Below are 11,753 nucleotides of genomic sequence, written 5' to 3' on the forward strand. Positions count from 1 at the left end.
ACAGTGTGTATATATATTGGGTTGCACACCGTAAACGTATCCCAGATTTGATGGTCCATTATAACCTCCGTAAAGCAGCTGGGGAAAAAAACCAGTGGGCATTCCCAGTGCCAGGATGAGGACTTGAGCAGGGAGGGGGCCGGCGGAGGTGTTCAGGTCCCCGGGCACCCACTGCATCGTGGGAGCCAGCTGCCCCTTCCCTCCCTGGTGGGTTCCCCTGCGCTGTCACAGCTGGCTTCCACGTGCTCTCTTGGCAGGCTCAGTGGGTCCTTCCATGCCCTGCTCCCCTCCATTAGGTTGCCCCTCCTGATTTGGGCTGAAGTGCCAGTGTCACCCTTGGGCTGCTCCTAATTACTCCGAGCATGCTTGAGTGGCGGCTGGCAGGGGCTCGGGGGCCTGCTGCACAGACGGTTGCCAGCTCAATTTCATGCTAGAGTGGAGGGCAGCTCGGCCGGTCAGGGCGGTGCCACCTATCAGGTGACCAGGCTCTGGCATGGTCCACATGTCCCTTTGGGCACCACCAGCTTCCTTGTGTCACCCTTCTTCCCCTATCCCTTGGGAGATGCTGACTCAGCAGCTGGCTCTCACTGTGATTGCCTATAGGTGTGGAAAGTTCCAAGCATGGCCTCCTGCCCCACTGTAGCCCCCTCAGTGCCTGGTAACTCGGACTCCCCTCCCCACCCCCCATTTCCTCTTAGACGTTTGCTAAACCGTTGCCTGGTTTCTTTTGGATACACCTTGCTTTTCCGCAGCCTCCCCATGTGGGGCTTGTCTTACCCCTCGTTTGATTCCAGTAGAGTTCATGCGTGGGCTGCATGTGAGGTGATGTACGTTACCGTGCCTGGTAAACAGAACCACGATACACACTTGGTGTTATGAGTCCTGGGGGCTCGGCTGGGTGGCTGCCTTGCGGGAGCTCCCCAAGGCCTGGCCCCCGTGACCCTCCACTTGGGGTCTATTGATTCCATTACTCTGGGCAGGAAAGCTGGGGACAGCCATCTCAGGAGGAAAGGGAGAGAAGCAGCCCCTCAGAGGCAGCCCACCCTCCATCCCCCCTGGTTCCTTCTCCCAGAAGCTGAAGGGAAGGGCCCCTTATTCTGTTTCGATGACAGTCTTTTTGATGAGCCCCTACTGCTCCATCCCCGGTGTGGGAGTACAGGTGGATGAGTGGTCCCTGCCCTCAGCTCAGCGAGAGGCTGCCTGGGTGGTTTGTCCCTTCCCCAGCCTACACTCCCTCTCAGCTCTCCTGCCGTAGAAGCGCTCCGTCACCATTGTGGGAATGACAACAAGCCATGGCTACAGAGGGGGGTCCCTGAGTGAGGGCGGAGACAGGAAGCTGAGGCCAGGGTGGGAGGGAGCAGGGGGAGGCCGTTCACCCCAGACACCCCCCTGTCCTTTCTATCCACAGGCCTGGAGCTTCCCTAGGGACCCTTCACTGACCCAGAGATGGCAGCCAGTTGGGGGTGTGAAGGCAGGCACAGGGACTTGTGGGAATAGTTGACCCACACTGAGGTGCCACCAGAAGCGTGAAAGAACTGGCTGTGCAGGTGGCACTGGGGGACCTAAAGTGGGGAAGGAACACAGACACGGAGGGAGGACAGCAGCAAAGGCAGAGTTTGTCCTTGAGGAAATGTCTCCCAGCCGGGCCCTTTACCCAGGAAGTTGGAAGGAAATTGTCCTCTTCCTCCTGTTCCTTGCCCACCTCTGTCTGCAGGTCTGGCCCAGATGCTAGAACCAAGTCCAGTGTCGTGTCTGTGGGAAAGCTGCTGGCTGGCTCTCTCCTGTGTCCCTGCTTCTGTTCCTGGCCCCAGCCCCAAATCTCAGTGCCCTTGGCCACCACCCTCCTACAGACCCCCACCCCCAGTAACTCACACCTCCTCCCCCTCCGCTCCCTGCCACTCCCCGAGTTCAAGCCCTCCTTTCTTACCCAACTATCTGCTAAGATCTCTCAGGTCTCCTGTCTCTCTCCCTTGCCAACCAATCTCCACCAGCTATCAGATGTCTTCCCAAATCGCAATTCTTATCTCCTCATCCGACACTCCCTGCTCCAAAGCCTTCAGTGGCCTCTCAGCACTCAACACTTGAACCTACTCATTGGGCTTTACTGCCTCCCATACCTCCCCCCCCCCCACATATAAGCACTCTGTGCTCTCACCCAAACCCACCACCTGCCAGTCGCTCCAGATCAGGGGCAGGCAAACGTTTTCTGCAAAGGGCCAGATAGTAAAGATTTTAAGCTCTGCTGGCCATGCAGTGTCGGTTGCCATTACTCCACTCTGCCTGTACATGTGGACGATGTGTAAACAACAGGGTGTGGCGGTGACCCACTAAAACTTAATTTATCTAGACAGACAGCAGGCAGATTTGGCCAGTGCACCCTCTCCTGAGCCTGCTCTGTGCTGTCCTGACTCCCCGCCTTTGCTCTGCTTCCCCCTCTGCCTGGGACGCCCTCACGCACCCCGCCCTGCTTCCACATCTCCACATGGTCAGTTCTCCTTTTCTTCCAGATCTAGTACCTTGTCCACGAGTGCTTTGCTTCCACTCCCAGTCCAAAGCAGCCCTCCCTCTGGAGCCCCTAATATGGGACCCGTCCTCTGGGGGCGCTCATCACTTCTCTGCCATGATTATCTGAGCCCACAGCCTGTCCGTCCCATAGTATGAGACTGAGGTCCTGGCCTGGTAAGCTCGTCAGCCTCAGAGCCTGGACTGGAGTGACACACGGAAAGAATGTGTGTTGAATCAATGCGTGAATACACAGATGGATGAATAAATGACTACCAGGGAGAGCTGGGGGGAGGGAAGAAAGAATGCACGGAAAGGGAGCTGGAGGGAGGGAAGAAAAGAAAGAATGCATGCAAGTGTCTCAGAGCTTTGAAACAAAACATTATATAACTCAGAAATGTGTGCCTAATAGACATATGGAGACATGACGGGTCTCTAGGTCCCACTCTGGTGTCCGTGGGCCTGTGCACTGGGCGAGAGACCCAGCCCAGAACAGGCAGGACGAGGACACAGGCGTGTGCATGCAGGCGTGTGGGGAGAGACTGTGGCAACCCCTCCAAACGCATCTTTAATTCCCCCAGATGTGATGGGCCGTATCAAGGGTAACAGCAGAAACTGGCTGGTGGGGACACGAAGAGCAAAAGAGATTGTGTTGCTGGGGACCGCTCAGCCCTGGGAAGGGGGAGACTCCAGATGATCTGATGGGACCCCGCAAACTGGCCCAGAGGAACCCATGGGAGGGCCAAGGAAACTGGGAACAAACCAGGGCCAGGAAAGGCGCTGTCCCCCTTCCAGCCCCCCCACCGCCCGCCCCCCACTGCAAGGGCCTTCTAACCAATCTTCCTGCGTTCTCCATAGAAAGACTTCATCTCCACGCACGGGCACACACGGAGGGCATCTGGGAGAGGAAGGAAACTGTGATCAAGAGCTGCCCTCGAGCAATAAAACAGACCCTTTTCTAGACTGGAGAGCCGGAAGTTCTAATAGGGCACATGAAATGGGGACTCGGGGTTCTTTCCCTCCCTGTACGGAGCCCTACTCCATGCCAGGCACCATGCACTCGTTTATCTGGGGCTACACAGAGGGTGAGCTGCGGCCAGTTTTCCAGGGATGCTCGCCTGGTAGTGGGGAGCAGAGCACATGGTGATGGGGCCCATATGAGGCAAAGCGGGAGCCCAGAGTAAGTAGAAGACAGCTGTGCCCGAGCACAGTCAGAGAGGCCACTCCAAGAGGTGACATCCAGGCAAAAAGGGGTGGGAGGGAGGGGAAGGGGACACATTGCTGAGAGAGACCGACAGTGCATGGCCAGCATCTTGCTGACTCAGCCCTCAGGCCTGCACCAGAGGACAGCCTCACTGGGCTTCAGAGACCCAGGGCCTTGGATGATGGTACAAGGCTGGCTTGCCTCCTGCAGATTCCTTGCTCTAGGCACCAGGGGGAAGGAGGTGTGTGTGTGTGTGTGTGTGTGTGTGTGTGTGTGTGTGCGTGGCAGGGCCGGAGGCAGAGGGCACAGACCATTCTGCAGATCCTGCTATGCCTTCTCCAAGTTCTAGAGGCACAGGTGGGCAGGGCTGTCCAGTGAGGGCACAGCAAGGAGTGGACGTGTAGGAGAGCAGAGCTGGAGCTAGCACCAGGGCCAACTCGGGGTCTCCTGGCTCCTCTGTGGACACCTGCACGTCTGCTGAGCAGCCCCAGGATGAGGACAAGAGTTCTTCCGGTCCCAGAGCCAACGCCCACTGTGGGAGAAGCCTCAGGGGGAACAGATCCCCAGGAAAAGCAGGCAGGCACAGTGTAGCTAGAAGGAAACTGCCTTCTGCAGGCAAGTTACTGTCCTCACTGGGTTTCCATCCTTTGGTGTTTGAGAAGATCTCAGAGGGCCCTCTGGTCCTAAGATCCAACTTCCTGGGCGAAGGGCCCCTCTGGGAGAAATTTCTAGAAGGGTGAACCCTGCCTTTGCTGCTGCCCTCCCTCCATGTCTGTGTCCCTTCCCCAGTTCAGGTCTCCCGGTGCCACCCGCACAGCCAGTTCTTTCATGCTCCCACTGGTACTCCGCACTGTGGGTCAGCCTTTCCCACAAGTCCCTGGCCCGCCTCCACCTCAGAGCCCTGCCACCTGCCCCGCCAGCAGCCCAGGCCTGTGCCCTTTGGACGCTGTAGACTCCTGGACCCTGAGCTTGCCTCAAGGGGACAAGAGGCTCACACTAGGATCGGGACAGGGGCCAGAACAGCCCATCTCTGTTCCCCTCGACTCATTCCGTTCAAGAAGTTCAAGAGAAGTGGTGAGATGGGCATGAGGGCGGCCTGTGGGCGGGGCCTCAGGATCAGCCTCTCCTCTCCCACCCGTTTATTGAACTGGTGTGGAGGTGCCCATGTGGATGTTTATTTTTCTCATAGGGGTGTGAGCAGGGCTGTGACCATCTATCTGTGGCCCCCCTTCGGGAGTTAGTGGTGGGGGAGAGTTAATGATCAGGGAGGGAGCCCAGGAACTTGAGCCTCCTGTGGTTTTTGCATTAGATGATAGAACATCTTTCTCTCTGCACCGCCCCCCCCCCTCCACCCCATGTGCCACTTTCAGAAAAGGGCAGCTGATGGGCAAACACCGCACTGTTCTCTGTGCCTGGGACTGGGTGAGGGGTCTCAGGTCTGCCATTGGGGAGGTCACTGCAGCCTTCACTGTCTGCTCTGTGTTTCCTGGATGTCAGGTGGTGGCCACCGGGGACAGACTTCTCCCTGTTTTTACTCCCTGAGATGCTGGGGTAGAGAAGAGAGCAGGAGGCCCTGGGCTTCACCTTCTAGTTCCCTTCCTGGGCCGTGCCTTAGGAGGCGAAACCAAGCGTGGCTCAGCTTCGTGCCTTGTAGAACTAAGGAGGCCTCGTATTTGTGCAGTGTACCATACCCACTGTGACATCCTCCCTTGGGACAGGGAGGTACGTTTGTCCCTATTTTGTAGATAAGGAAACAGACGAAGGGACTTGTCCCAGGGTCACTGGCTGACCCAGGACCGGAGCCCAGGGCTCTGGCGTCCCAGGCCCTTCTTTCCTTGGGTCAAGGAGTGATCCCATGGGGCTGGGCCCCGAGGATTAGGACCCTTCCGTCTAAACAGGACGGGCTGGAGGTGTCTGTGAGGACAGACATCTCTGCGCCAGAACCTTAGGACAGTCAGAGGAAGCCTACTGTGCCACCCGCATGCAGCGCACAGTGTGTGGCCCTCAGCCCTGAAGCCTGTGAGACTGCAGTGTCCTCGTCCTCGTCCTCGGTGCAGGAGGGCTTCTGTGAATGCCGGGCAAGGTGCATCCATGATGGGTCACTCACGGGGCATGGGGAGGGGTACTAGCCCAGCCTTTCTTGGAGACCAATCCTTTCCTCTCCCAAAGTCCCTGTGGCCCCTGTCAGACACCACAGCTGCACTGGATTCCCTTGGGGCTGGTCCAGGGTGGTGTCTGTGCTTTCTTATTGTAATATGGGTCAGAGCAGAGGGTGAAGGGTGCTCCTCTGCTCTTTTCTCCTCCTATGTTCCCTCCCCCCTCCTCTGGGGCCCTCCCCTTTCCTTCTGTTCTCTGCCCCACTTCTTCCCCTTCCCTGCTCCCCTCCCCCTCTACTTCCTGCTCTTCCCCCTGCACCTTCCCCTCTCCCTCTACACTCTCCTTCCCCTCTACTCATTCCCTTCCTCCCTGCTCCTGCCCTCTGTTCCCCTCCCCTCCCCCGTTTCCTCCCTTCTTCCCTCCCTTCACCTTCAGCTCCCGTCCCCTTCTTCTCCCTTCGCTCCCCCTCTTCCCTGCCTGTGCCCCTTGTCTCCTGGGAGCTTCCTTTCCCTTTTCTGTCTACTTCTCCCATCCTCTTATTTTCTCTGTTCTACCTCTTCCTTCCTTCCTCTCCCCTTCCTTTGACCTCTGTAATTGATGACAACACTCCATCCCCCCCACCCCTTTTAAGAGGAGCCTGTCAAGTGCCACTCACGCTGAGCTGCCAAGTCCAGCCACAGACCAGGCTGCTCTTGAGTGTCCACACCACATCTCACCTCCTCACGCTGGCTGAGGCTGTGGTCCTGGGACTCCTGTGCTTCGCTGCTGCTGTCCGTGGGGGTTGACCTGGGGTGCAGCGTTCCAGAGCCAGTAGTGTTGAGGATCCTGAGCTCCCCAAGACCTGGCATCCTGTCACAGAAGGTGGTCTGGCCAAACATCTAATTGAGTTGTTTTCTCAAACCTTATTTAGGTTTAAGCAGTCAACTCTTTCTAAATGCAACTTGGTTCCTAATTCATATATAAAACAAAAGCAGAGCTGCGTTGGTTGAGTTGGGGCTGAGGACCTGGATCCTGGCTGTCTGACTGTACAGGCTCCACGTTGAGTGCGCAGTGGGGGGAGGCACACAGGAGGGGGACCTGCCACCCCTGGGATAGTTAGAGAGCGAAAGGATGCCAGGAGAAACAGGTGCTGGGCCATGTGGCACAGAGCCCGGCAGGCCATAGGACGTCAAAAGGGGGGGATGTAGGAGGCACTGAGAGTGGCTGAGGGAGGTGACCAAGTGAGGACTGGCGAAGGTGGGGTGACAGCACAGTCTCTGAGGGGTGTATGCAGGCCATTCCAGCAGTGGCCTCCCACAGCCCTAGCTGGAGCTACACTTGGTCCTGGGCAGTAGAATCCAGTCCTTGGGGCCAAAGGGACCTTAGAGCACAAAGCCTTTCCCAGGCGTGCAGGTGGGTGGCTCGGCTGGGCTGGATCTTGGCACCTGGGGACACTGCTGCTGTGGTCTTGAATAGGACGCTCCTGGGTGTGGTCCCTAGCTCCAGTCCTGCTGCACTTGTCGTCACTGCGGTCACATCTCTACCATCCGTAGTGACTCTGCTCTTGACCTCTGTGTGACAGCTACCTGGTGCCTCGTTTAGCTACCCGGATGCCGTGGGTGGTAGATTGTCTGTGATGTCCAAGGGATTAGTACTACTTCCGGCCAGGAGCGGTGATTTAGGCATAATTTCTTGGGCTTCCCAGTTGCTTCTGGTGACCAGAGATTCCCCACGGGTGGCTTGAGCAGCAAGGCATTTGAAGCCAGGCTAGAAACACCACATCTCCCAGCTGGTTCCCATGGTCACTGTTAGGGTGGTGATAACAAAAGGCTGCCCTTCACGTGCAGCCTCTGGTCCTGCATCTGATGGGTCATGCCGGGGGTAGAGAGCCCTGGAGTCATCACCACGCCAGCTTTCCTTTCTCCCAGGTGACCACAGAGCTCCAGCGGCCACACATCTGTTCAGGTGGAATGGCCTGCACTGTTGCCAGATGTCTGCCTCACACACACCAGTGGCAGACATCACTAATCAATCACAGCTCTCTTCCCCATGAGCCCAAATGAGGACTCATGGTCTTTCTGGAGCTGACACTCAGATACCAGTTCTGATCTGCGGCACTCATTCATTCACTCATTCATTCATTCGTTCATCAAGTAAAAGATTTACTGAGCTGCTGTTATGAGCCAGACACTGCTCAGTGCAGGGACAAGAAGACATGGTCCCTGCCTTGTCCAGAGGAGCTCTGAGTAGGGTAGAGAGACTGGCGAATGGTTTATTACTATATTACGCTGTAAGTTGGAGAACAGAGTTAGAGCCCAGAGGAGACAGGACTTAGTCACTGCGGGTGTCAGGAAGGGCCAGGCTCTTGTGCTGCATGAGGTGGAACCAGCACGCTGGTGATGCGCCCTGTGCTCCATGAGACCAGCCATAGATGGCAGAGCCATGCATGTTGGGTCTCGTCTGAGTCACGGGGCAAAGTCTGGCCAGAGACCCAGCGGCAGTGACCTTTCCTTACTAGTGCTTTCTCTCCCACAGGAGCAGGGGCTGAAGGCCAATAGCTCCAAAGAGTTAAGCATGTGCTTCACAGAGGTGAGTGAGGGCTGAGTGAGGTGGGGCAGGGCATTGGCCACAGGGGCTGTTTCCAGGCCAGCCTTGGACTCAGAGCCTTCAGATGACATTGTGGGCCTGGCCAGCTGAGCTCCTGGCCTGCCAGGACCCGGGTGGGCACTCATTGTGCTGGGGTGGGTACACAACCTGCAGCCAGGGCCCTTGGCTGTCTCCCTGGGAGAGACATAAGTGGCTGTTTTGAGCAGAGGCCCTTCCAGGCCTTTCTGACTCTAAGACAAATGCACGGAGCACCTGCTTGGTGCCGGTTCTATAATCTCGAGGTGATAGAGATGGAGAAAGATCCAGACCCTTCCTAGCAGGAGCTCCAGCACACGGATGTATCTCCGCCTACATATGTAGTCTGTGTGTAACTTAGAAAGGCAGCATCAGATTTACAGGAGGAGGAGAGTAGTCAAAGATATGCAGGGAAGCTTCCTGAAGGAGGAGGGATTTGAACAAATTTAGGAACAGGAAGAACAGAGCTTCTCTCTCCCCTCAAGAAGCAGGTCCTTGTGGACTCCAGGAGCTAACTTCTCCTGGAGATCTTTATACCATCCGCTCCTCCTTGGCCTGCATCTGCAGACCCTCATCCTTGCAGGGCAGTGTCAGCCAGCTTGTCCTGGGGACTAGGCCTTGTCTGCCCCAGCCTGGGGGCTGAGGTGGTGGAGGTATGAAGCCCAGCTCCTTGGAAGTCTGGCTCTATGTCCAAGCTAGAGTGCAAAGGCACATGCCTCTGGGGAGTGGGGTGGGGGCCGGGGCTGGGCGTGAGGACGGGCGTGAGGAGTCCAGCTCCCGCGTCCTTTGCCTGCTCCCAGCACTGCTGACTCATTTTTTTTTTTTTTTTTGGTCTTCTGTATTCTCTTTGCTTCTGTCTCCCCTTCTGCCATGGCCTCAGCTCACGACCAACATCATCCCAGGGAGTAACAAGGTGATCAAAACTGAGTCAGGCCTCTGCAGAGCCAGACCTTCAGCCGCCTTGACCGCTGTTTCCTTCCTGATGCTGAAGCTGGCCTTGTAGGCTCTGGGCACCGCGTCTGGAGACGACTGAAAGCTATGCGGACAAGAGCAGCCGCCTGACGAAATGGAAACACACACACACACACACACACACACACACACACATACACACACACGCACATAGACACACACGCACAGATGCACACACACGCGCACACCTTGCAAAAAAATTTTTTCCCACCTTGTCTCTGAACCTGTCTGCTCCCAGGTTTCTTCTCTGGAGAAGTTTTTCTAAACCAAACAGACAGCAGGCAGGCAGCCTGAGAGCCACCTGGAGGTCCCCTGGTAAGGGCACCCCAGGGCCAAGGAGGGCACGAGGGTCTAGACATGCCCTACGCTTTCTTCTGGTATTTTCCTCTCTGGACCATGCTGCCGGAAGAGACCAAGACGAGACCCCTGTGGCCCAAGGGACTTCTGGCTGTGCCTGATGCAGTCTGGGCAGGACAGTGGCCGCTGCTCTTATCAAGCTGCCCACTCTGGGGACCTGCTAGGGGCTGGCAGGGGGCGAAAGGTGATGGAGCAGGGAGGCTGGCTCTTGGGGTCCAGTGGGCACCTTTAGCCCCTCCATGTGGCTTCAACGGTGGAGTTTATTTTGCCCTCCCTCTTGGGCCGGGCAGATGTGCGCCTGACCTGTGGAGGTCTGTGACACAGGTCTCCCCTCTCCCACTGTAGCAAAGGGGGCTGGGCAGCTCCAGAGCCCACCCAGGAGACCCTCTGGGACAGAGGGAGCAAAACTCGGGCTCTGCTCTGAGCTGCTGCTTGCACCTTGGTGGCAGGAATTTTGAAATCAAAGAGAAATGATTCTTTGTTGGCTCTTTTGGTTTTTCGTGGGTCCATTTGGTGGGTTTCCCTTTGGAGAGAGGAGCTGCTGAGAGGGGCAGAAAAGACCATGGTGGTATGTGTACTGCCCCACTCTCTGGTCTCTGCAGCTCTCTCTCCCCTCTTCCGCCTTCTGTTTCCTCATTTCCGAGATGTACACCAACTGTATGTACACAACACATTTCCCTTCTCAACATATATGTATATACACATCCATATACATATATTGTGTGGTTCCCCTTTCTTTCCTTTTTTTAAGAAACAAAACTATCAAAATAATACCCCCACAGATGAGCGAAATGTATTATTGTAAAGTTTATTTTTTTTAATAACGTTGTCTATAATGGGATAAAAGGAGATTGACTTGCTGTGTCCCGGCCTGTCGGGCTGCCAGGCCGTGAAAGAGGGCTTCTGATCCTACTCACGCTGAGCCCAGGCTCTAATAAACGTCCTAGGAAACAGCTTGTGTTCTGCCTCACTCCCGTGTGCCTTCTCCTCTGGTTCCTGGCCCAGTGCCGCATCTTGCCTGCTCACCTGGGGCTCCCGGTGGGCCTTGGGGAAGAGTGTGTGTGCACGTGTACGCGTGTCTCCATCCATCATTTGTGTTCGGTGTGGGTGCTGCAGCTCCCTTAGGAGATGGTTTTACACTTTATGTGTCTGAGGGTCCCACTACGCTGAGTCTGCTGGGCCATTCACCTGTCTCCCATCCCAGCCCCCTTCCCAGTCGGTCCTTGTTGGTCCCAAACTGGAAGGGAATGGAAGTGGCCATGGGGATGGAGGAGGGAGAGACAGCTTGAAGTTACGCCTTGGGTATGTTTTTGTGTTACGGATGCCTGAGTGGTCTTGTTAGGTGGCCCTTAACTGTTAGGGGGCAGTGTCTTCCCGCTGGGACTCTTGGTTTATTCAAGGTACATATAGGAGTGTGAAGGCAGGGACCTGGCCTCGTGGGTCCCACCGGGGAAAGAAGACAATGGTGGTCCACCTCTTCTCTTTGTCTTCATTTGCCACCCAGCTGGCACCAGCTGCTGGGCCTACCATGTCGCCTTGGAGAGAGTCTCCCTGGAGGGGACACGGAGGATGCCTGCCAGCCGAATGTGTGTCATGTGTAGGCTCGCAAGTGTTCGCGGGTGTGTGTGAGAGCTCGTGGCCGGAAGGAGGGGGAAGACAGCCCAGGGAAGGATGTCCCCGCTTTCCGTGTGGCCTTCAGGACTGCACATGATCCCATCCTGTCACCATGGGGAGATCGGGTGCCGTTTTCCACTCTCCCAATCCTGGGTCCCCTCCAATGGCGCTTATTTCTGGTCACACATTCACCATGTCCATGGTGGTGGTCACTGATGTACTGTGTTCCGGCCTCTGTGTAGAGGGACAGGGAGTCAGCCAGCCCCCTTCCCCGGCCACCATGGGCCTGACTGTGGAGGCCCCTTGGGATCCGTGTGTTTCGCAAACAGCGAAGTCTGGCTACCTGAAAGGCTTTGGGGGGAGGTGGCTCAGTGTCGGTGGGAAGTGGGAGGATGGGGGAGGCTAA

General features: G+C 56.6%; 1 protein-coding gene across 2 annotated transcripts in view; it reads left to right on the top strand.

Moving 5' to 3' along the window:
- GFRA2 (GDNF family receptor alpha 2) overlaps positions 1-10,687 on the top strand; it is an 86,537-nt gene extending 75,850 nt beyond the window's left edge. For both annotated transcript variants that reach the window (XM_019744670.2, XM_074338274.1), the window contains 2 exons: positions 8,318-8,371; positions 9,285-10,687. In XM_019744670.2, the coding sequence (XP_019600229.2) occupies positions 8,318-8,371; positions 9,285-9,407 (177 nt within the window). In that variant the 3' untranslated portion in view covers positions 9,408-10,687. The remainder of the gene's footprint in view (positions 1-8,317; positions 8,372-9,284) is intronic.
- Positions 10,688-11,753: the final 1,066 nt, after the last annotated feature.

Source organism: Rhinolophus sinicus, linkage group LG07 (assembly GCF_036562045.2).
Source record: "Rhinolophus sinicus isolate RSC01 linkage group LG07, ASM3656204v1, whole genome shotgun sequence".
Lineage (NCBI taxonomy): Eukaryota > Metazoa > Chordata > Mammalia > Chiroptera > Rhinolophidae > Rhinolophus > Rhinolophus sinicus.